Source organism: Bufo bufo, chromosome 3, assembly GCF_905171765.1.
Source record: "Bufo bufo chromosome 3, aBufBuf1.1, whole genome shotgun sequence".
NCBI lineage: Eukaryota > Metazoa > Chordata > Amphibia > Anura > Bufonidae > Bufo > Bufo bufo.
The window spans coordinates 221326802-221352998 of NC_053391.1; the positions used below are offsets into that span (position 1 = coordinate 221326802).

The window sequence follows — 26197 nt, forward strand, 5'->3', positions numbered from 1 at the left end:
TGTTATGGATTCCGTTACCATGGACTATAAGTTATGGTCCATGGTAGCGGAATCCATAGATAACCCGAACCCTTGTACGTCAAACTTGAAAACACAAGTTCGCTAATCCCTACTTGGCCCCATTACAACTGCTGGTCCCATTCAAGTGTGATAGCATATCCTACATATCTAGTGCCGAAATTCCTGCATGCCCCATTTAGAAGAATGAAACCCTCGCAAATATTTCTGCAACAAATTTGCAGCTTGTATATTCACCATAATGTAACCCTTCCCTCACACAAATACATGGTGGGAGACTGGCCACACGCTCAAACACCTGCTGCATGGTCTGCCTTATATAGGTTATCCAGCGGCCCCGCCCCTTTGCGTACTTCCGCCGCTGAGATTTCTGGGAATTGTAGTTTTACTTCTGCTTTTCTTACACAAGTAATTGGGGCGGACGAGTGTGGAAAGCCTCACATGACAGGTCGAGTGTGCACCTGGGCGGGCAGCCACTAAGCACAGGGTGCCAGCTGTCTGCAGCCATGCCCGTGTAGTGCTGTGCCGGCGCTATGGGGAGCTTTGACTATTTATTTAAGGTGCTTGTAGTGGGGGATTCCGCTGTTGGGAAGACCTCACTGTTAAATAGGTACGTCCATGACGTGTTTGGCAAGGATTACAAAATGACCATGGGAGGTGAGTGGCATTCCTGCGTCCTGGGCACAGCGTCTCTATAGTGCCCTTTCTTCCAATCCTTCTCATTTAGGACAGGCTGGTCCTCACTCTGTGTTTCATCTCCTCTACCCCATCTTCCTTCCATTCAGATGAACGTAAGGGCTCTGTGCCCGTGCCGCAGACCGCCATGCATTGGGCACCAGTTGCGTGTACTCTGGTGCGTATATGGATCCATTGACTTGAATGGGTCCGTGATCCGCACGATACGGCAAAAGATAGGACATGTTTTGTCTCTTGTGGTGCAGAGCCATGGAAGTACTTCGGAGTTTTTCCGTGGGCTTCCTATCCATGCCTCCGCTCTGCAAACAATGGGACATGTCCTATCTTTTGCGGGTCGTGGACCGTTTCAAGTCAATGGGTCCGCAGCACGGATTGCACACGGCCATTGCCGACTTGCTATTTGCAGTGTGTAAGGCTATGTTCACACTCGCGTTTTGGGCGGATTCTTCATGAACGGATCTGTTCACGACGGATGCATGCGGTTGTATTATCTGAACACCTTTGAAAGTCAATGGAGGACGGATCCGTCTTCTATTGTGTCAGTGAAAACGGACCCGTCCCCGTTGACTTACATGGTGTGCTAGAACTGATCCGTTTGGCTCAGTTTCATCAGACGGACACAAGAGGCAGCGTTTTGGTGTCCGTCTCCAAAGCGGAATGGAGACTAAACTGATCCTTTTTCCATTCCGTATACATTAGGACAAAACTGATCCGTTTTGGACCGCTTGTGAGAGCCCATGACGGATCTCACAAACGGAAAGCCAAAACGCGAGTGTGAAAGTAGACTAATACGGACATGGACCCCTTACGGTTGTGTGAATGGGCCCCATCCTTTAGGCTACTTTCACACTGGTGTTTTGAATTCCGTTTGTGAGATCCGTTTCAGGGATCTCACAAACGGTTCAAAACGGATCAGTTTTGCCCTAATGCATTCTAAATGGATAAGGATCCGTTCAGAATGCATCAGTTTGCCTCCGTTCAGCCTCCATTCTGCTCTGGATGCGGACACCAAAACGCTGCCTGCAGCGTTTTGGTGTCCGCCTGGCGATGCAGAGCCAAACGGATCCGTTCTGACACACAATGTAAGTCAATGGGGACGTATCCGTTTTCACTGACACAATATGGTGCAATTGAAAACGGATCCGTCCCCCATTGACTTTCAATGTAAGTCAGGACTAGGGGTGCACCGAAATGAAAATTCTGGTCCGAAACCGAAAATTCAGGATGCCCTTGACCGAAAACCGAAACCGAAACGGCCTTTTTGCCCAAATACTTTTAAAATACTTTTTTTTTTAATGATTTTATTAATAATTCTTTTTCATGAATGAAATTCATCTGTGGGTGGCGCTGTTATGGAGAGGGGGATCTGTGGGTGGCGCTGTTATGGAGAGGGGGATCTGTGGGTGGCGCTGTTATGGAGAGGGGGATCTGTGGGTGGCGCTGTTATGGAGAGGGGGATCTGTGGGTGGCGCTGTTATGGAGAGGGGGATCTGTGGGTGGCGCTGTTATGGAGAGGGGGATCTGTGGGTGGCGCTGTTATGGAGAGGGGGATCTGTGGGTGGCGCTGTTATGGAGAGGGGGATCTGTGGGTGGCGCTGTTATGGAGAGGGGGATCTGTGGGTGGCGCTGTTATGGAGAGGGGGATCTGTTGGTGGCGCTGTTATGGAGAGGGGGATCTGTGGGTGGCGCTGTTATGGAGAGGGGGATCTGTGGGTGGCGCTGTTATGGAGAGGGGGATCTGTGGGTGGCGCTGTTATGGAGAGGGGGATCTGTGGGTGGCGCTGTTATGGAGAGGGGGATCTGTGGGTGGCGCTGTTATGGAGAGGGGGATCTGTGGGTGGCGCTGTTATGGAGAGGGGGATCTGTGGGTGGCGCTGTTATGGAGAGGGGGATCTGTGGGTGGCGCTGTTATGGAGAGGGGGATCTGTGGGTGGCGCTGTTATGGAGAGGGGGATCTGTGGGTGGCTCTGTTATGGAGAGGGGGATCTGTGGGTGGCGCTGTTATGGAGAGGGGGATCTGTGGGTGGCGCTGTTATGGAGAGGGGGATCTGTGGGTGGCGCTGTTATGGAGAGGGGGATCTGTGGGTGGCGCTGTTATGGAGAGGGGGATCTGTGGGTGGCGCTGTTATGGAGAGGGGGATCTGTGGGTGGCGCTGTTATGGAGAGGGGGATCTGTGGGTGGCGCTGTTATGGAGAGGGGGATCTGTGGGTGGCGCTGTTATGGAGAGGGGGATCTGTGGGTGGCGCGGTTATGGAGAGGGGGATCTGTGGGTGGCGCTGTTATGGAGAGGGGGATCTGTGGGTGGCGCTGTTATGGAGAGGGGGATCTGTGGGTGGCGCTGTTATGGAGAGGGGGATCTGTGGGTGGCGCTGTTATGGAGAGGGGGATCTGTGGGTGGCGCTGTTATGGAGAGGGGGATCTGTGGGTGGCGCTGTTATGGAGAGGGGGATCTGTGGGTGGCGCTGTTATGGAGAGGGGGATCTGTGGGTGGCGCTGTTATGGAGAGGGGGATCTGTGGGTGGCGCTGTTATGGAGAGGGGGATCTGTGGGTGGCGCTGTTATGGAGAGGGGGATCTGTGGGTGGCGCTGTTATGGAGAGGGGGATCTGTGGGTGGCGCTGTTATGGAAAGGGGATATGTGCACTGTTATGGGCATAACAGTGCACAGATCCCTTTTCCCATAACAGTGCACAGATCCCTTTTCCCATAACAGTGCACAGATCCCTTTTCCCATAACAGTGCACAGATCCCTTTTCCCATAACAGTGCACAGATCCCTTTTCCCATAACAGTGCACAGATCCCTTTTCCCATAACAGTGCACAGATCCCTTTTCCCATAACAGTGCACAGATCCCTTTTCCCATAACAGTGCACAGATCCCTTTTCCCATAACAGTGCACAGATCCCTTTTCCCATAACAGTGCACAGATCCCTTTTCCCATAACAGTGCACAGATCCCTTTTCCCATAACAGTGCACACATCCCTTTTCCCATAACAGTGCACAGATCCCTTTTCCCATAACAGTGCACAGATCCCTTTTCCCATAACAGTGCACAGATCCCTTTTCCCATAACAGTGCACAGATCCCTTTTCCCATAACAGTGCACAGATCCCTTTCCCCATAACAGTGCACAGATCCCTTTCCCCATAACAGTGCACAGATCCCTTTTCCCATAACAGTGCACAGATCCCTTTTCCCATAACAGTGCACAGATCCCTTTTCCCATAACAGTGCACAGATCCCTTTTCCCATAACAGTGCACAGATCCCTTTTCCCATAACAGTGCACAGATCCCTTTTCCCATAACAGTGCACAGATCCCTTTCCCCATAACAGTGCACAGATCCCTTTCCCCATAACAGTGCACAGATCCCCCCTCCCCATAGCAGTGCCATAGACCGATCCCCCTACCCATAACAGCCCCGGCCCTGCTGCTCACAGCATCACTCACTGCATCTTTATTTTATTTTACCTTACAATCGTGACGCTCCAGTAACAACTCTGCAGGCAGAGCGGAGGGCGGCGTAACGTCACTTACTCACGTGACGCACCGGCTCCGCCCACTTTATGAATGAAGGAGGCGGAGCAGGCGCGCCACGTGAGTAAGTGACGTTACGCCGCCCTCCGCTCTGCCTGCTGAGATGTTAGTTACTGGAGCCTCACGATTGTAAGGTAAAATTAAGATGCAGTGACAAAGTAAACCGCCCGCCCGGCGCCCGCCCGCAGATGGTGGGTGACAAATCCCACACCCCATATTTTCGGCCGATATGTAACAATATCGGCCGAAGTGGATTAGGTGCATTTTCGGCCGATATTATCGGCTGCCGGAATTTCGGTGCACCCCTAGTCAGGACGGATCCGTTTTGACTTTATTCTTCATAATGCAAACGGATCCGTTCTGAACGGATACAAGCGTTTGCATTATAGGTGCGCATCCGTCTGTGCAGATAACAGACGGATCCGTACCTAACGCAGGTGTGAAAGTAGCCTTACTTCTAGTCCAATTAAGCAGATTCACCATGCTCCTGATAAAGGGTGTAACATGAGCCCTACACCCTCCGCTGGGGGCCCCGGAGGTGCCACCGAGGTTGATGATCTATGTAGTGTAAGTGCACCCCAAAGTTACTTAGTGCCTCCACACAGTGTTGTGTAAGTTTTGTGCGCTTGGCTGGATAACGGATTACGGATCCCCAGTATGTTGCCTATATTATTCTGTGACCATACTGAATCACAGCAGAGGTTGTTTTCTGACAAATTCCTGGAGAATCTGCAAAAAAATGTAGCATAGCAGGTAATATGTCTATGCAGGATACGGTAACTCTTCTGGAATGGACGACTGGGGTTACAAAAGAGCTGTGACCCCAGCTTAAAGAGGACCTTTCATCGGTCCAAACATTGTAAGATGACTATCAGGATATGTAGAGCGGCCCCCCGGGAACTCGCTGCACTTACTATTATTCTGTGCATAAATTGTGTGTTTTTCATGCAGCCCTGGTCCCATAGAATTGAATGGGGCTGCGTGAAAAATGGAAGGAATCTGGATGCAATGGGTTTCACTGATGGTTGCTAGCAGATGTAGATTGTTGTTCAGTTCTTCTTAAGGCTACTTTCACACTAACGTCAGGACGGATCCGACAGGCTGTTCACCCTGTCGGATCCGTCCTGCCGCGCCGCCAGACCACAGCTCTGTCCCCATTGACTATAATGGGCATGGGGCGGAGCTCCGGCACGGCGAGAGGCCGCCGGACTAAAAGTACTGCATGTCCGACTTTTTAGTCGGGCGGCCTCTCGCCGCGCACTGCTGTGCTGCGCCAGAGCTCCACCCCCGTCCCCTTTATAGTCAATGGGGACGGAGCGGCGGCACGGCGAAATAGCGGCAGGACGGATCCGACAGGGTGAACAGCCTGTCGGATACGTCCTGCCGCTAGGGTGAAAGTACCCTAACGTGTCAAAAAACGGATACCATCTGGAAAATAAAAATGCAGACGCTGAACACAATCGCAGAAGAAACTGATAGTTTTGGACTCGAGTTCAATCAGTATTCCCCTGAACAGATCATAACTAATGTTGAGTGAACTTGTGTTTTAAGTTTGGCGCACAAGGTTCGAGTTATCTAAGAATTCCGTTCTGGATTCCGCTGTTATGGTCCGTGGTAGCGGAATCCATAATGGGATTCTTCGATAACCCAAACTTTGGACGCTGAACTTGAAAACAGAAGTTCGCTCGTACCTAATCCTAACACAAGGGCTAAGGGTTCGGCCCCACGGTGCGGCAGTCTGCATATGGCCAAGCCATGGCCACCCACGACAATCAGTAGCTGCACGATTTTACCACAATTTTAAAATCTGCAGCATGTCAGTTTTTTGTGTGATTCTGCACCAAAACAGTGATAAATAGTCCCAAATAATATGTCTTTTTCACTGCAGTTTGTGCAGATCTTCTGCACTATGTGCAGGCACCGATGGGCTACCTGCGCACGTTGCAGATTACACGTGGGTTTTCCACAGGAATGCAGAATAAGCGCAGCATAATACACGACCGTGCGGATTTAGAAATCTGCAGCGTGTTATTTGTTTGTGTGATTTTTGGTGCGGCTTTCACCCTTCTCAATCGCAGGCTGAAAATCTGCAACAAAAACTGCAAGTAATACATGCGGCTTTTGGTGCAGAAAAGCACAGAAATTCGTTCAGATTTTCGAAGGAAAAAAGCAAAGTGTACATGAAATTTGACAAATCATGTACCCAAGATTCTGCGAGGAAAACCCATACGTAACCCACAACTTGTGCAGGTGGCCTAGTTCCTTCACACTGTTTTGTCCCTGGCTTTTTTTATTTTTTTATTTTTTTTTAGGGTGGGGGCCAAAAAAGCTAATCAACAGAATTTTTTTCTTTTTTTTAAATGCCATTTTTGGCATACTTGTAGAGTTTTGTGCCCCCTTTAAGTTGATGTAATTTGCTCTGTAGAGCTGTATGTGGGGAAAACGCTTTAAAGAAGGGGGGGGGGGAACATTGAACATTTTAATAAAAAAAAAAAAAACAGATGGGTCGACAGATACAACTTACCGTATGTGTACGGAATTCGTTGTTATATAATATTTAAATGTCTTAGCTTTACATAGATTACTATTGCTCACAGTGGTCCCTTTCCCCATTGGGGCTCACAATCTAAATTCCCATTGGACCTGTCAATGTTTTTAATCTGTGGCAGGAGACATGAGTACCCGAAAAAGCTCCTCCCCCCACCCCCACCCCTTCCCCTATAATTGACATAAATGATGCAAACTGGTACAAATTGTCATCAGTTTTTCAACCACTTGAAATAAGTTGTCAAATATGGGATACATTGTACCCTGATCAAAGCCAAAATCCTGTCCTCAAATGTAAAGACATTGTAACATAATCCTAATTTTTTTTATTATTTTTTTTCTCTTCATCTACAATTTTGTTTTTTAGTGGATTTTGCACTGAAGGTCGTCCAATGGTCGGATGCTGAAATGGTCCGGCTACAACTATGGGATATTGCAGGTAAGCACCGATCAGCAGACATCTCTTTTCTATTCTGATGCTTTGCAACAAGTGACTGCGGTGGTCATATAAATGACAGTCACAGCTCGGGCACCATTAGACAGGGATATTAGCCCTGTCAATCAAAGGGGAGGCAGGAGTGTAATGAGCACTGGGGCATAGCTGTAGCGGTGCTCGAAGTGCTACAACCTGCCCCTTGGTGCTCCAAATGCCTGATTTGCATAAAGATAAAAATCCTCATATCTCTGGAAGGCCTCATGCACACGACCGTTGTGTGCCTCCGTGGCCGTTGTGCCGTTTTCCGTTTTTTTTTTCACTGACCCATTGACTTTCAATGGGTCCGTGGAAAAATCGGAAAATGCACCGTTTTGCAGCCGCATCCGTGATCCATGTTTCCTGTCCGTCAAAAAAATAGGACCTGTCCTATTTTTTTGACGGACAACGGTTCACGGACCTATTCAAGTCAATGGGTCCGTGAAAGAACACGGATGCACACAAGATTGGCATTCGCGTCCGTGATCCGTGGCCGTAGGTTACTTTCATACAGACGGATCCTTAGATCCGTCTGCATAAAAGCTTTTTCAGAGATGAGTTTTCACTTCGTGAAAACTCATATCCGACAGTATATTCTAACACAGAGGCGTTCCCATAGTGATGGGGACGCTTCTAGTTAGAATATACTACGAACTGTGTACATGACTGCCCCCTGCTGCCTGGCAGCACCCGATCTCTTACAGGGGGCTGTGATCCGCACAATTAACCCCTCAGGTGCTGCACCTGAGGGGTTAATTGTGCATATCATAGCCCCCTATAAGAGATCAGGGGCTGCCAGGCAGCAGGGGGCAGACCCCCCTCCCTCCCCAGTTTGAATATCATTGGTGGCCAGTGTGCGGCCTCCGTCGCCCCCCCCCTCCCTCCCTTTATTGTAATATCATTGGTCGCCAGTGTGCGGCTGTCTAGAGAAGCTACTCCACCCTGCTCCTGGAGTGAGATTGCGACTTATTTGCGACTTTAAAAAAAAGTCTCAATAATAAATCTGGAGTGAAACTCATTAACATAGCTCACCACGCCCATTTCTCCATCCATATTACAAAACTGGAGTAAGTGGTGTACACATGCGAAAAGTCTCAAAATTTTGCGCAAGTGAGTGTAAAAAGTCGCAAATTTATGCACAATCGCATAAATTTTGCACAAGCGAGTGCAAAAAAGTCGCAAAAGCCCTATTTTGTGACTTTTTGATGCCAGGATTCTGGAATGAATGTATGATAAATCAGGGACTATGTTTGTGTGCATGAGCCCTTAGGATGATCTCTTTCAGAGATAAAGACTAGAATTACTGAGACCCTTAAGTGTGACTAGGGATGTAGTTAAATTACTTTCAGAGTTGAGGTGCATTTAGGCCAGTTTGACATATATGTGGCAGTCCTGCCCAGGTCCCCTCCAGTGAGGTGTAGAAAACGCTGGAGGGGGAACTGAAGCTAGAACGGATTCCATAGTTTTCTCTGGGATTGTTCATATTTCTCTAGCGCATCCCCAATGTCAAATATCAGCAGATGGAGAAATGCTGCATGCTCAGCTTTTCTGTCCGGCGGTGTCACTGTACAGACGCCGGGTCTGTGCACTGACGTGCAGTACACATATATCAGTTGTCTCTGGCTCCCAGCCTAAAGTAGCTGGCTGGACACAACTGATCTATGTGACGGGGGCCTTAGACTGCCCAATAGTTGGGCAAATTATCAGGAATTAATGCTCCTGATGACCCGCAACACACCCGCCCCGGCACCCCTATAGAAATGCCTATTCTTGTCCGCAAGCTGCGGACAAGAATAGGACATGTTCTATCTTTTGCGGCGCTGCGGACCTGAAGATCGGTGTCGCGCTCCGCAAATGCGGATGCTGACAGCACACTGTGTTCTGTCCGCATCCATTCCGTCCCCATAGAAAATTAATGGGTCCGCACTCGTTCCGCAAAATTGCGGAACGAATGCGGACCCATTTGCGGACGTGTGAATGGAGCCTGCAGATGAAAGGATCTTAGGTGTGGAGACCTCAGTCGTTTCAGGGCAGCAGGTCGTCTTGTGTAAGCAGAATGGTCAGCAGTAGCAGTGTCTCATCCCCATACTGTGGAGGGGATCACTCTTTATCTCTTCCTGATTGTCTGCCCATTAGGGCAGTGTAAATTCATCTTTATACAGAAGAACGCATGGCACCTCTTTAAATGAATGGGGTGCCCGTGTAATAGATAGTCCTTTAGAATGATAGTAGCTTTTTATTTTAATTTTATTTTTTTACTGTGTCCTTATGCTCTAATAGGAATCAAGAAATTAAATGGACATGTCTACTTTACGGAGGTCATGCCCAGGCTTTAACCTGTGTCATTCATATTACAGGCTCAGAATTGCGCCTCATTCACACGTCTGTGATTCCCATCAGTGATTGAGCCAAAACCAGGTGCGGCTCTAAACACAGAACAGGTGCAGATCTTTCCCTTATACCTTATGTCTGTGAAGGCTCCAATCCTGGTTTTGGCTCACAATCACTGATGGAAATCACTGACCAAGCACTGACGTGTGAATGAGGCTTTGAGTGAAGGCTTCAATTCGTACCAAAAAGACATCTGGTCAGGGTGCTTTTATTCTGGGGACCGCAGACCAGTGGTTTCTTCCCTTCACTATTTCATAATTGAGCAATATGGGTATATAGAAGCTCAAGTTTTGCTTCCTCAAAAGTCTTCAAAGACATTCAGATGCATTCATGACTTATTTAGTATTTTCAGAGGGTTAAAGGCTGGGCTATCATAATTGTCATGTAGAATAACAGGTTGGATTTTTGTAGTCTAATTCGATAGTTTCCCCACTAGATAGCTGTCTGGGACTGGGAGCTACTGATTCTGTCCTGCTCTGTACAATTAACATATGTTCCAGCTGATCAAACGTTAAAGGGATTGTCTGGTTTACCATACTGATGACCTCTTCACAGTTTAGGGTCCATTCACACGTCCGTAAGTGTTTTGCGGATCCGCAAATTGCGGATCCGCAAAACACGGACACCTGCAATGTGCGATCCGCAATTTGCGGATCCGCTCATCACAGACACTATAATAGAAAATGCCTTTTCTGGTCCGCAATTGCGGACAAGAATAGGACATGTTCTATTTTTTCCAGGAACAAAATTGCGGATCCCGAAAAAACGGATGCGGATCCAGGAAATGTGGATTTGCATCCGTTCCAGCCCCATTGAAAGTGAATGGGTCCGCAAATTGAGGAACGAATGCGGACCCAAATTACGGACGTGTGAATGGACCCTTACCTGCATGCCATTGACATTGCAGCAGCAGAGCAGTGTAATTACAACTCTGTCCTATTCACTTAAATGGTACGGACTCCGACGCTGCAATGTCGACTGGGTGCAGTTAAATGGTGAAGAGAAGACGGCGCTCGTATGAGCTCTGTGGTCTCCTCAAACAGCTGCTCGGTGGGGATGCTGGGAGTCGGTCCCCGATCTGATATTAATGACCTAGGAGGATAGGCCATCAATATGGGAAACCAGACAACCCCTTTAATGAAGGGATGTGGCATTTTAAAGGGGTTTTCCAGGTGCATGAATCTTTTAACAAACAGCCTACAATAATATAAAGTTCCAAAAAGGAATAATACCTCGCCGATCCCCTGCCACTCCCATGCTGATGCTTTCCTGATACTCAGCTGAGCTTTGTTTTTGGCTCCAGTGATGATGTAGCATGTCAGCATAAGGCCGTGAGCGGTCCGTGGTATCCCGGCCTGGCATCCTGCTGAGAGCAGGAGCGCATGGCGTCATTGGTTGCTATGACACCGTGCGCTTCATGCCACCGCTGCACTACAGAAATACACTCGTATAGATCATACCAGTCTATTACTGTAGTGCGGCGGCATGAAGCGCACGGCGTCATAGCAACCAATGACGCCATGCGCTCCTGGATACCAGGCTGGGATACCATGGACCGCTCACGTCCGTGTTCCACGTCCGTGTTCCACGTCCGTGTGTGTTGGGCCTAAGACCTCTGGCAGTGACACCCCTGAGGTCACACAGTAGCGGTCATATGAAGATTACTGGGTAACCAACAGGCACCAGGGAAGAACTGGTACTGGAGCAGCAGGGGATTCGTAAGGCGAATACAACTCCTTTTGTTATTGTCCATGTCATGAAAAGGTGTCCTTGATGTGTATATTTGTCAGGGAAATTTTATTGTAGTTTTTTGTCCAGATGTGTTAAATGTGACTTTGTAAAAACACCCTTTGAACTGCTCTGGGGAATTTTTATTGCCAGTGGGGATCTGAGCTGGGACCTTTCTAAAAGGGAAACTGCAACTTCTGACACCTGGGTCTGGCTTGTGTAAGCGGCAATGAATGGACATCCCACATGAGCACCCTCCACCCCAGACGAGGGGGAGTATTAGGCCAGATACAAATTAATATTCCTGGGACTTGCCCTCATGACTGTATGTTTTGGTCCACATCTAATCCACATTTTGTTTGCGGATCGGTTGCAGACCCATTCGTTTCAATCGGGCCGCAAAAGTTCCAGACCGAAAACCGTGTGCCATCCACATCTGCACATCCGTTCTGTAGCCCCACAAAAAAAAATAGAACATGTCCTATTCTTGTCCGTTTTGCGGAAATTTCTATTAAAGTGAAAAAAAATGGCAGCATGCACATGGCTGGGATCCATGTTTTGCGGGTTTGCAATTTGCGGACAGCAAAACACATATAATCGTGTGCAGAAGGCCTTAATTTGCCGCCAAGTCACCAACAAGGGACTTGAATTCTAATTCAGAAAGGCGGCTCTGAAACCCAAGCCCAGGGACGAAATTATAAAGCATGACGCTGACCATATGAACAATGTTACACATGCCAAGATCTGAGTGTTTTGTATTTCCTTCTACCCCCAAGGAATCAGAGGGACTATGGCTTGTAAGTTAGGTTTTTTTTTTGTCTTTTTCTCCCATTTATGTTACTGTTTTACTTGTTTTATGCTATTTTAGTTTGAGATATATATTGAAGCAAAAGAAGGCAGCACTCCAAGAAGTGATGAAAAAAGTGGACAGTTTATTCACTCATCAGTGAATTGGAGTGCTGCCTTCTTTTGCTTCATTATCCATACTTGGGATCTTGGTCACAGGTCCCGCAGGAGGATTCTTTTGCACCCGTACAACCCCTTTATATATAGATAGATAGATAGATAGATATAGATTAAAAAAAAAATTGTAAGCACTGAACCCCTTTTTGGATTGAAAGAGTTTGCTTTAACGTTAGTCGCTGCATGCTCTACGTATTCATTACTTTGTAAAGTGTGTCTTGCCATCTGACTGCTAGAGAGCAGTGAAAGAGTATTGCGGTATCTATTGGCCCGCAATTCAGTAGATGGTGGCAGTGTGTATCTTGGATGCGTGGGCCGTGTTGGGGTGCAATTTATGCTCAATTTGCAGCCTCCGTGAAAGGTGAGCGCAAGATTGAGTGGAGTGAATTAAACCTTTGCACTCACATGCTAAGGCAGTACATATGTGACAGTCTACCATTGTCATTGAATAAAAAAATGGCTGAAAATCCCCTTTAAGGCCTCATTCACACATACGTGGATTTTCACGGACCACGGTCCATGAAAACCCATCCTGCTGAGTGCACGAGCGCCGGGCTCATTTGTTGCTATGACGCCGTGCGCTTCGTGCCACCGCCGCTGTACATTAATACACTCGTATGATCTATACGAGTGTATTACTGTACAGCGGCATGAAGTGCACGGCGTCCTAGCAACCAATGACGCGGTGCGCTCAGTAGAATGGGTTTTCACGGACCGCGGTCCGTGAAAATCCACGTATGTGTGAATGAGGCCTAAGAGTGATGGCTCACATAGCAATCACCAGACAGCTGATATGATATGGCTGCAATGTGGCCAAAAGCCACAGGTCTCGGTGGTCCACTAATGAATAACTGACTTCATTGTTCATATGATAAGTGATTGCTAGCATTCTCTGTGTAAACACTTGTTTCACCCTTGCATGAAGCACATCCAGCAGGCTGTTCTGGGCAGGGAACAGCCTATCAGATCCACCCTTGCCGTGCGCTGTCAGCATTCCATCCTTTCACTATAAGGCTCCATTCACTCATCTGCAATTCTGTTCCGCATTTTGCAGAACGGAATTGTGGACCCATACATTTCTATGGAGCCATACGATGTGCTGCCCGGATCCGGAAATGCGGCTCTGCACTTCCAGGTCTGCAATTCTGTTCCTGAAAAAAATAGAACATGTCCTATTCTTGTCCGCAATTGCGGACAAGATTAGGCATTTTCTATTATAGTGCCAGCGATGTGCGGTCTGCAAAATGCGGAACACACATTGCCGGTTTCCGTGTTTTGCGGATCCAACACACACGGATGTGTGAATGGACCCTATTGGGGGCCAAAGGAGATCCAGCCACAACCCAGCAAATATGGCGAGGAGCGGCTGCACGAAAACTGTTTGCGTGCATCGGTATTTGCCTGGAACAGCCTGCCGAAGCAAGTTTGTGTGTATACATAGCTGTCAGTCACTGATAGCTGTACACAGGGGAGGTAAGGACACGTTCATTGGTCATTTGGCCTAGACTCTGCTCCACAGAAGTGAATGGGGCAGAGGGTGATACCAAGGGCCAGTGCCTTCTCAAACAGCTGATCGGCAGGGGTCCCGGGTGTCCGACCCTCACCAATCAGATACTGATGACCTATCCTGAGGATAGGTCATCAGTATTAAAGTCTTAGACCCCTTTCACACGATCGAGTATTCCGCGCGGGTGCAATGTGTGATGCGAACGCATTGCACCCGCACAGATTCCGGACCCATTCATTTCTATGGGGCTGTGTACATGTGCGTTGGTTTTCACGCATCACTTGTGCGTTGCGTGAAAATCGCAGTATGTTCTATATTCTGCGATTTTATTATATATATATATATATATTTTATTTTTATTTTTTCCCCCGCAACGCTGGCCCCATAGAAGTGAATGGGGCTGCGTGAAAATTGCATTGCACCTGCAAGCAAGTGCGGCTGCAATGCGTTTTTCAGAGATGGTTGCTGAGAGATATTGTTTGTAAACATTCAGTTTTTTTATCACGCGCTTGAAAAACGCATTAAATTGCATTGCACCCGCGTGATAAAAACTGACTAACTGAACGCAAACAAAACTGAATTGACTTGTTTGCGAAATCGCGTAGTTTTCACTGAACGCATCCGGACCTAATCCGGACACTCTCGTCTGCAAGGGGCCTTAGAAAACCCTTTTAAGACTCCGGAGAACTGTATGGTTGTGTGCTTATAATGCTTGTTATTACACAGTGTAAAGGACCTATTACCCAATGGATAAGCAAACTCTTTTTCATTGGGTAATGCGTGTAATCAGCACTCTGCTGACAGCAAACAATGATTCAGTATGGAATTAGCGACCCCCTGAGTAGGAGATTGCTGCATGTAATGGCAGTCTCCTCTGCTACCGAGCAGGCGATTGCTGAGAAGAAACACTTCCTTTCTTATCCATCTCATTGGGGGACACAGGCATTGACCATGGGTATAGCTGTTGCCGCTAGGATGGACACTAAGCTCCTCCCTCTTCAGCTATATCCCTTCCTGCAGGGACCAAGCTAATTTGTTTTAGCTTAGTGTCTGTAGGAGGCAGAACCTCCTGCATTGCAGGTCTGCTAGTTGCTAATTTTGTCAGTTTTTTTTTTTTTTTTTTTTCTTCTAGCGGGAAGCTTCAGGCAGTCTCTTAAACAGCCTGCACTCCCAACCAGGAGACTCCAAACCCCCTGTTTGTTTCCGCTCTCTAGAAGAAAAGGAGGACCAGAGGTCCCTGTAAAAACCTCTGTCTCCCGCCAGAAAGCGCATCACCACGGCCGCCCCAGCGAAAATCCCCTCTGTTTCCGGTGTAGCATCCCTCACCAAGGGGCCACACACCAAAGGTGGTGATCCAGCTGGAGCCAGGGGGGCAGAAGACTTCGGACAGGTGAGTAGGAGACTGCCCACAGTGCCCCCCCTCCAGTATCCTCTCCTCCCCCTATGTGATGGTCCCCATGTGGTCGTCTTAGGTACTATGGGTAATAGGAGCTCGGTAAATGTTTAAATGGTACCTGGGCAGGGCTCAGGGGGCTCCTCCTGCTGTGTGGCCGCACGCACGGCGCTTACTTGGTCCGGCGTCGTTGTCCTCATCGCCGGTTCCATAGGGCCGCGGGGCCATTGCTAATTGAGGGCCTACTACTGGGGGCGTCCGTTTCCGCGGTGGTGTCCTCCTGAACGCGACGGGGAGAGGAGGCGGAGTTTCCTCCTAAGCACTACTTCCTGTTTGGCACGTCTGCTGCCGGGGCCATTAATAATTGAGGCCCCGGCTTTTGTGCGGCCTACTCCTGCAGGGCCCCCCCACTGCTTATTTTACCCTGGCCGGCATCTGGGTTCAGCCGGGGATGCCAACACGTGTTATGGCGAGGGGGTGGGGCCTGAGCAATGGGTGTGGCCTGATAAACGCTAAGAGTTGGCGTCATTTGGGGGCGGGGCTTGTTTGCCCTGCTTCCACTCCAGCTGCAGAGGGAGAGTGGGCTCCGCCCACTTCCAGGATTTAAAGCACCTGGCGGGACGCTGTTTGTGCTTGCTGCTTGGAGGGACACAGGCTGGGTGAGTGTTGTTTGTCCCTTCTTACAGGGCCTAACCTTTCCCTTTTCTTTATTGGGGTGCCAGGGATATCATTATGTCTGAACCCAGGCCCCAGGTCCAGAAGCAAGCGTTCCCTTTGGTGTGTCATTTGCTTGCGCATCATGTCGCGCAAAATTTCAATCCCCTCAGTCAGACTCCCTCTGCTTTGTGTGTGCTGCGCCGCCATCTAGTGGCTCGGTTCTGGACCCATTGCTTCCTGCTGCCCAAGCTACAGAAGAACCAGAATGGGTGCGTTCCCTGTCTAGGGTGGTGCAGAATGTCTCCAATACCTACAAAGCTATTGTGGATATATTGGGGCGCTTGTCGGCAAGGCAGTTCTCTGACTGGTCCGACTCTGGGGATCATGGGGCTTGTGCCCATCGCGGCCACCCCACAAAACGGGCCAGAACTTTCTCCACCAAAAGGGGTCCTCCTCCTGCTAGAGAGTCTCACTCCGACATGTCCTCAGCTGAAGAGGCATGTTCCGAGGAGAGAGGGTCAGATGAGGATGTTGTCTCACTGGAAGGTCAGTCGTCCAAACTATCCTCCATGGTGGACAATTTAATTACAGCAGTTATTAAGACGTTGCAGGTTGAGGATCCAGCTCCGTCATCTGCAAGCGCGGGTGTTTCCTTTAATAAGTCCCATCATTCGCACAAGTGTTTCCCCAGCCACCAGGAGTTTGATTCCCCTCTCTCTCCAAGGAGTGGAATTTTCCTGATTAGACATTTCATGTTGCCAAAACGCGTGAACGTCCTTTATCCTTTCCCGGAGGATTTGACTAAGAAATGGTCGGCTCCACCTGTAGTGGACCTGCCTGTTTCCCGCTTGGCTAAACATACTACCTTGCCAATGGCGGATGGGGCTTCTTCTTCTGATATCAAAGATAAGAAGCTGGAAGCGTTTGCAAAATCTGCCTTTTGAAGCAGTGGGCACAGACCTGCAGCCGGTGTTTGCCTCTACATGGGTGAGCAAGGCTATGGGGGAGTGGGCAAATAACCTATGTCGGGGTCTTGAGTCGGGAGTCCCCTCGGAGGAACTTGCAGATGTGGCCCTGCAGCTCTCGCATGCCAGTGCATATATTTATGAAGCATCTTTGGACGCGGCCAGGTTTATGGCTCGCTCGTCAGCCCTGTTGGTGGCTATTCGCCGTACAATATGGCTTTCATGCTGGGCAGCAGATAATGCTTCAAAGCGGACTCTGATGGCCCTCCCATTTACCGGCAGCAGACTTTTTGGTAAGCTCCTGGATGAGATACAGGTGGCAAGAGCACCCATTTACCTCAGAACAGGGAGCGGTCTAATAAGGCAAAAAAGCGGAAGCCTTTTATTTCGTCCCTTTCAGAGTTTTTCCGGCCCCAAGGGAGCATCCGATAAGTTGGCCGCAGGCCAGAAGCACAAGCCTTCCTTAAACCCACGGCCTTCCTGGCATTCCTGTCAACAGGGCTCTAAGTCCTTTAACCCTAAGAGCTCCGCTGCATGACGGGCGGCTCCCGTTCGGGTGGGCGGCTGGCTGGCTTCATGTGTTTCGGCATGTTTGGCTGGCTCACGTCTCCGATGCAGGGGTGAGGGAGGTCGGTCATTGCAGAGGGATACAAGCTGGATTTCAAATCCTCCCCTCCGTCCCGTTTTTTTCGGTCGTCTTCTCCGGCCTCTCCCGCAGCTGCAGATTCTTTTTTTCTGGCAATTCGCACGCTGCTGCAGCAAGGTGTGATTGTTCCGGTTCCTGCGCAAGACCGTTTTCAGGGGTTTTACTCCAATCTCTTTGTGGTTCCCAAAAAAGAGGGGATGGTCCGTCATTTTCTAGACCTCAAGGTGCTCAACCGTTTCCTTCGCGTCCGCAGATTCCAGATGGAGTCTCTGAGGTCGGTCATTGCGTCCATGGAACCGGGGGAGTACCTGTCCTTGATAGACCTCAAGGACGTCTATCTTCACGTGCCCATATGCGTCAGTCATCAGAGGTTTCTCCGGTTCGCAGTGGGTCGCTTGTTCCTCCCTTTCCGTTGGAAGGTGTTAACAACAGACGAAAGCCTCAAGGGAAAATCTCTCCATTCTTTTTCAGCAGAATTTAGCTTCGTTTTCGGAGATTCTGACTTTTCTGCAGGAGGTGGCACATGCTGCGCCCTCCCTTCCGTCCTCCATTGGATCCTTGGGATCTTAATCTGGTGCTCAACGCTCTCCAATCTTCTCCGTTTGAGCCTTTGCAGCAGGTGTCGCTGCGCTTCCTGTCTTATAAGGTGGCTTTTTTAGGTTGTAATTACTTCTATTCGTAGAGTGTTGGAACTCGCGGCTTTTTCATGTCTGTCGCCTTTCCTGATCCTCCATCAGGATAAGGTGGTCCTTCGCCCTGTGTAGTCCTTCTTGCCGAAGGTGCTGTCGACATTCCATCTAAATGAGATTATTCTTCCTTCATTTTGTCCAGACCCGTCTCATCCTCGAACAGTCGCTCGATACTCTGGATCTGGTGCGTGCAGTGCGTATCTATCTGTCCCAGACGGAATCTTTCAGGCACACGGATTCCCTGTTCATGATTCCAGAAGGGCCGAGACGAGTGCTGGCAGCGTCAAAGTCTTCCATTTCCAGATGGATTAGTTTGGCTATTGTGAATGAGTACCGCGTTAAGGATCTGGCCCTGCCCTTCCGGTTGACTGCTCATTCGGCTCAGGTAGAGTGAGCCTCTTGGGCGATGCATCACGGGGCTTCGGCCCTTCAGGTGTGCAAGGCGGCAACCTGGTCGTCTTTGCATACTTTTTCTAAGTTTTACAGGGTTCACACCTTTGCATCTTCTGACGCTTCTTTGGGGCGTAGAGTTTTGCGAACAGCGGTTCTCTGATTGGCAGGGGGTTTGTAGTTAAGCCCACCCTCAGGGACTGCTCTGGAACATCCCATGGTCAAGGACTGTGTCCCCCAATGAGACTGATGAGAAAACTAGATTTATGTATTTACCGTAAAATCTGTTTCTCTTCCGTTCATTGGGGTACACAGCTCCCACCCACCTTTTTGTTTATGGGCCTTTTCGGGCATGTGTATTGTCTGGCTTCTCCTACTGCTTTTGCACTAAACGGATTAGCTTGGTCCCTGCAGGAAGGATATAGCTGAAGAGGGAGGAGCTTACATTTTGTGTGCTTAGTGTCCGCCTCCTAGCGGCAACAGCTATACTTATGGTCCATGCCTGTGTCCCCCAATGAACGGAAGCAAAACAGATTTTACAGTGAGTACAAAAATCTAGTTTTATGACTCATTCAACACTATATAATCTGATAAAACTAATGCTCAGTTTCTCAATAAGTTTTGTTCCTCTGTTTGGGAGGAAGTGATTTATACTTCCTGTCCTTGCATGCAGTGCTAAATACTAAAGAATACTGTTGCATCAATTATGCTTTTTAGTATGTTGTACACTAACTTTTTTTTTAGTATGTTCGTGCACACATGTAAGTCTTTTCCTGTCAACAGGTCAAGAGCGATTCACTTCTATGACCAGACTCTACTATAAACAGGCTTCTGCTTGTATAATCATGTTCGACCTCACCAATGCTGACTCATTCAGAAGTTGTCAGATGTGGAAAAATGACCTGGACAGTAAGGTGACCCTATCCAATGGAGATCTTGTGCCATGTATACTATTGGCAAACAAGGTAAATGCCTAACCTTACCGTTATGCTTATCTCTGCTCTAATCCTGTCTCTTCAACCTATCACTAACCACTGGTATCTCCCCTTCTTCTTTTAAACATGCAGCCATCACATTTATTTTCAAGAAACCTTCCATTGACCCAATCTTCTTAATTTCTTCATCATCCTGGGGCAGCTCATAGTCTATCTGCTTTTGGAACCACTGCTATGCTGATGACACGTACATTTACTTCTCTGGCCTAGATTTCACTTCCCGGTATCTAGAACTCCAGTGTTTTTATTGGCTGTATCCTTCGCCTACTCCTGTAAAATTCAACATGGAGAAAACTTGGTTTCGATACCATAAAAAAGTATTGCGATATTCGATACCACGCAAAAAAAATAAAACGCCAAAAAAAGCCACGTGCATTCCGCATTTTATGGAATGTCCAGCCCATAATAGAACAGTCAGATCCTATTTTTTTGGGGGAACAAGGTGACAAAAAAAAAAAAAGGCAAATCGCGCAGTTTTTATTTATTTTATTTCTGTTACTGTGCACACTGCATAGGACATTTTTTAAAAAAATATTTGAATAGTTTGGACTTTTCAGACGTGGCGATATGTAATATGTTTATTTATTGTTTATATATTTTATATGTAAAATTGCGAAAGGGGGTGATTTATTCAGATTTTGCTGTGTTTACTTTTTATTTAATAACAATTTCCCCCTTAGGGGCCAGAACCTGGGATCTTTTAATCCTATTCACCCTGATAGAGCTCTATTTAGGGTGAATAGGCTCTCGCACTCTCCTTGCTGCCCTGTGCTTTGTGCACACAGCAGCAGGGAGCTGACTATGGCAGCCAGGGCTTTAGTAGCGTCCTGGCTGCCATGGTAACCAATCGGATCCCCAGGATTACACTGCTGGGGCTCCGATTGGAACTGCAACCAATGGGGAGGAGAGGAGGGGACGCTGTGGCCACTGCCATGAATGATTTTAATACTGGGGGGAAGGGGCGCACTGTGCCACCAATGATTTTAATATTGGGGGGTTAAGAGGAGGGGGCACACTGCGCCACCAATGATTTTAATACTGGGGGGGGAGGGCACACTGCGCCACCAGTGATAATTTAATTAGCATTTAATACAAGAGTGTGGCACCTGAGGGGTTAACTGCTGCTAATCGCAGCTCCCCGCCAGCACCCGCCTCCTGGATTTGTATTAAACATTTACTTTCATTGGTGGCGGCAGCGGCACAGGGGGGAGGGAGAGACTGCTTCCTTCTCCCCTGTGCTGCTGAGGAGAACACTGAGCATGCTAAGAGCAGCACGCTCCTTGTTCTCTGATACTAGACTACGCAATAGCGAAGCCTAGTATCGAAAAAAGGCAAATCCTGGTGTCAAGGTCGATACCAGGCAAAAGTATCGATTGGGTATCGAAAATTCGATACCCGAAACAACCCTAGTATATAAATCTACAGGCCACAGATACAATTGAACAGTATGTTCAGGACCAGGACTCTAGCTGTACAGAGACGACACCAGGTGGAGAAGGACCTGGGTGATGTCGTCATCATCATGTGACCAGTGCAGGAAGAGACAGCTCAGCAGTGCAGAATAGATGTGGTGAATGACCTGTGAGGCGGCGGAGTTTCTGTGCTGTGCGTTGAGGATAGGTTAGTGGTTTCTTTTCCATTATGTGTTGTCAAGTACAAGGAGTTGTAGTTCTTTCCTTATACTCACTCTTTGTAATGCCCTCTGATGGCTCATAATAACATCCTAGAAATGCAGGGAGTTGTAGTTCTCTTCTTATAACCCTCTTCTTATAATGTCCATTGATGCCCCATAATAACAGCCTGGACATGCTGGGAGTTGCAGTTCTATTGCCCACTAATTTTTAATAATAACAATTCGGTCATGATGAGACTTGTAGTTCTCTTTTCACTATTATGATGTTTTGCAACATGAGAGGTGGCTTTGTTCACATCTGTGCTAGTGACTTTCCCTGTTCTGCTGTGTCATAAAAGCACTACAACAAATCACAGTAGTGCCCCACTGGCATATCACGGACGACAACACCTGACCATGCCATAATGAGATCTAATGGGTTTCCATCATGGAGGCTGGTAGGCTGCAAAATATTGTCCAGCATTTATGACCTGATCTGCCACTGAAGCCCCAACACAGATGTGATCAAAGCCGTATGTGTTTTGTAGCATCACATTATCATGTAATGCAGCAGGTGTGTGCTGCGAGGTTCTGCCACAGCAGCTGAGGTGTGTGTGTGTGTGTGTGTGTGCTGCGAGGTTCTGCCACAGCAGCTGAGGTGTGTGTGTGTGTGTGTGTGCTGCGAGGTTCTGCCACAGCAGCTGAGGTGTGTGTGTGTGTGTGTGTGTGCTGGGAGGTTCTGCCACAGCAGCTGAGGTGTGTGTGTCTCTGTGCTGGGAGGTTCTGCCACAGCAGCTGAGGTGTGTGTGTGTGTGCTGGGAGGTTCTGCCACAGCAGCTGAGGTGTGTGTGTCTCTATGCTGGGAGGTTCTGCCGCAGCTGGTTTTGCCTTAACCTCTTCAGGACACAGGTTAAGGCAAAACCTGTGTCCTGGTACTTAAGGACACCCCCCCCCCCCCCCCCCCATGTCGGCGATCGCCGCAAACCGCAGGTCAATTCAGACCTGCGGCTTTTACCTATTTGCGGTGGCGGCGGTGCCATCGGGTCCCCATGCGGCTGTAGGGGCGACCCGATGGCATGGAAGGCACCGCGATGCCTAAGGAAGGCATCTCGCTGCCTTCCGGTGACGAGCCTGTGAGATCCAGCCCCCTGGATCTCACAGGCCGGAAGCTGTATGAGTAATACACACAGTATTACTCATACAGCCAATGCATTCCAATACAGAAGTATTGGAATGCATTGTAAAGGATCAGACCACCAAAAGTTCAAGTCCCAAAGTGGGACAAAAAATAAAGTGAAAAAAAATAGGAGGGGGGGGGGGGGGGAATAGACATATTAGGTATCGACCGGCTTTATACAGGGAGTGCAGAATTATTAGGCAAGTTGTATTTTTGAGGATTAATTTTATTATTGAACAACAACCATGTTCTCGAACCCAAAAAACTCATTAATATCAAAGCTGAATATTTTTGGAAGTAGTTTTTAGTTTGTTTTTAGTTTTAGCTATTTTAGGGGGATATCTGTGTGTGCAGGTGACTATTACTGTGCATAATTATTAGGCAACTTAACAAAAAACAAATATATACCCATTTCAATTATTTATTTTTACCAGTGAAACCAATATAACATCTCAACATTCACAAATATACATTTCTGACATTCAAAAACAAAAACAAATCAGTGACCAATATAGCCACCTTTCTTTGCAAGGACACTCAAAAGCCTGCCATCCATGGATTCTGTCAGTGTTTTGTTCTGTTCACCATCAACATTGCGTGCAGCAGCAACCACAGCCTCCCAGACACTGTTCAGAGAGGTGTACTGTTTTCCCTCCTTGTAAATCTCACATTTGATGATGGACCACAGGTTCTCAATGGGGTTCAGATCAGGTGAACAAGGAGGCCATGTCATTAGATTTTCTTCTTTTATACCCTTTCTTGCCAGCCACGCTGTGGCGTACTTGGACGCGTGTGATGGAGCATTGTCCTGCATGAAAATCATGTTTTTCTTGAAGGATGCAGACTTCTTCCTGTACCACTGCTTGAAGAAGGTGTCTTCCAGAAACTGGCAGTAGGACTGGGAGTTGAGCTTGACTCCATCCTCAACCCGAAAAGGCCCCACAAGCTCATCTTTGATGATACCAGCCCAAACCAGTACTCCACCTCCACCTTGCTGGCGTCTGAGTCGGACTGGAGCTCTCTGCCCTTTACCAATCCAGCCACGGGCCCATCCATCTGGCCCATCAAGACTCACTCTCATTTCATCAGTCCATAAAACCTTAGAAAAATCAGTCTTGAGATATTTCTTGGCCCAGTCTTGACGTTTCAGCTTGTGTGCCTTGTTCAGTGGTGGTCATCTTTCAGCCTTTCTTACCTTGGCCATGTCTCTGAGTATTGCACACCTTGTGCTTTTGGGCACTCCAGTGATGTTGCAGCTCTGAAATATGGCCAAATTGGTGGCAAGTGGCATCTTGGCAGCTGCACGCTTGACTTTTCTCAGTTCATGGGCAGTTATTTTGCGCCTTGGTTTTTCCACACGCTTCTTGCGACCCTGTTGACTATTTTGAATGAAACGCTTGATTGTTCGATGATCACGCTTCAGAAGCTTTGCCATTTTAAGAGTGCTGCATCCCTCTGCAAGATATCTCACTATTTTTGACTTTTCTGAGCCTGTCAAGTCCTTCTTTTGACCCATTTTGCCAAAGGAAAGGAAGTTGCCTAATAATTATGCACACCTGTTATAGGGTGTTGATGTCATTAGACCACACCCCTTCTCATTACAGAGATGCACATCACCTAATATGCTTAGGCTACTTTCACACTTGCGGCAGAGAGATCCGGCAAGCAGTTCCGTCGCCGGAACTGCCTGCCGGATCAGGCAAAATGTATGCTAACTGATGGCATTAGTAAGACTGATCAGGATCCTGATCAGTCTTAAAAATGCCTGATCAGTCGAAAAAATGCATTGAAATGCCGGATCCGTCTTTCCGGTGTCATCCGGCAAAAACGGATCCGGCATTTATTTTTTCACCTTTTTTTTCAGTCTGCGCATGCGCATACCGGAAGGACGGATCCGGCATTCCGGTATTCTGAATGCCGGATCCGGCACTAATACATTCCTATGGGAAAAAATGCCTGATCCGGCATTCAGGCAAGTCTTCAGTTTTTTTAGCCGGAGATAAAACCGTAGCATGCTACGGTTTTCTCTTTTGCCTGATCAGTCAAAACGACTGAACTGAAGACATACTGATGCAAACTGAACGGATTACTCTCCATTCAGAATGCATGGGGACATACCTGATCAGTTCTTTTCCGGTATAGAGCCCCTGTGACGGAACTCTATGCCGGAAAAGAACAACGCAAGTGTGAAAGTAGCCTTAATTGGTAGTAGGCTTTCGAGCCTATACAGCTTGGAGTAAGACAACATGCATAAAGAGGATGATGTGGTCAAAATACTCATTTGCCTAATAACTCTGCACTCCCTGTAAACATATTACATGACCTAACCCCTCAGATGAACACCATAAAAAATAAAAACTGTGCTAACCATTTTTTTTTCACCTTTACATCACAAAAAGTGTAATAGAAAGCGATCAAAAAGTCATATGCACCCCAAAATAGTGCTAATCAAACCGTCATCTCATCCCGCAAAAAATGAGACCCTACCTAAAATAATCGCCTAAAAACTGAAAAAACTATGGCTCTCAGACTATGGAGACACTAAAACATGATTTTTTTTTTTTACATGATTTCTTGTTACCTTGCCTCACAAAAAGTGTAATATAGAGCAACCAAAAATCATATGTACCCTAAACTAGTACCAACAAAACTTCCACCCTATCCCGTAGTTTCTAAAATGGGGTCACTTTTTTGGAGTTTCTACTCTAGGGGTGCATCAGGGGGGCTTCAAATGGGACATGGTGTAAAAAAAAAACTGTCTAGCAAAATCTGCCTTCCCAAAACCGTATGGCATTCCTTTCCTTCTGCGCCCTGCCGTGTGCCCGTACAGCGGTTTACGACCACATATGTGGTGTTTCTGTAAACTACAGAATCAGGGCCATAAATATTGAGTTTGGTTTGGCTGTTAACCCTTGCTTTGTAACTGGAAAAAAATTATTAAAATGGAAAATCTGCCAAAAAAGTGAAATTTCAAAATTTCAATCTCTATTTTCCATTAATTCTTGTGGAACACCTAAAGGGTAAACAACGTTTGTAAAATCAGTTTTGAATACCTTGAGGGGTGTAGTTTCTAGAATGGGGTCATTTTTGGGTGGTTTCTATTATGTAAGCCTCACAAAGTGACTTCAGACCTGAACTGGTCCTTAAAAAGTTGGTTTTTGAAACTTTCTGAGAAATTTCAAGATTTACTTCTAAGCCTTGTAACGTCCCCCAAAAATAAAATGTCATTCCCAAAATGATCCTAACCTGAAGTAGACATATGGGGAATGTAAACTAATAACTATTTTTGTAGGTATTACTATGTATTATAGAAGTAGAGAAATTGAAACTTTGTAAATTTTTCCAAATTTTTGGCAAATTTTTTTTTTTTTTTTTTTTTATAAATAATTTTTTTTACTCCATTTTACCAGTGTCATGAAGTACAATATGTGACAAAAAACTATCTCAGAATGGCCTGGATAAGTCAAAGCGTTTTAAAGTTATCACCACTTAAAGTGACACTGGTCAGATTTGCAAAAAATGGCCTGGTCCTTAAGGTGAAATAAGGCTGTGTCCTTAAGGAGTTAAAGCAGGGTCTCAAGGTACTATTATATTTATATTATTGGTGTCTTCTTATATGGTAGAGGGGTCCACAGGTCCAGATGCAATTGTTACCTGTTAACCCCCTATAGCTATCCCTCTGGCCAAAGAGACTCTGCAGACTTTGGGAGAAATTTTCATGGTGATCTGGGGCGAATGAAGAAGAAGAAAAAATAAAGTTAATTACACCAGTCAGAGAAATATCAGTTGTGACTGACTGGATTAAATACCAA

The 26197-nt window shown here is 47.4% G+C and overlaps 1 protein-coding gene across 1 annotated transcript in view; it reads left to right on the plus strand.

Annotated features, from left to right (window-relative positions):
* Positions 1 to 435: 435 nt before the first annotated feature.
* Positions 436 to 26197, plus strand: part of RAB29 (RAB29, member RAS oncogene family) — a 52961-nt gene continuing 27199 nt past the window's right edge. Inside the window, exons 1-3 of the mRNA XM_040423967.1 lie at positions 436 to 675; positions 7168 to 7239; positions 19385 to 19566. Of these exons, the coding sequence (XP_040279901.1) occupies positions 552 to 675; positions 7168 to 7239; positions 19385 to 19566 (378 nt within the window). The 5' untranslated portion in view covers positions 436 to 551. The remainder of the gene's footprint in view (positions 676 to 7167; positions 7240 to 19384; positions 19567 to 26197) is intronic.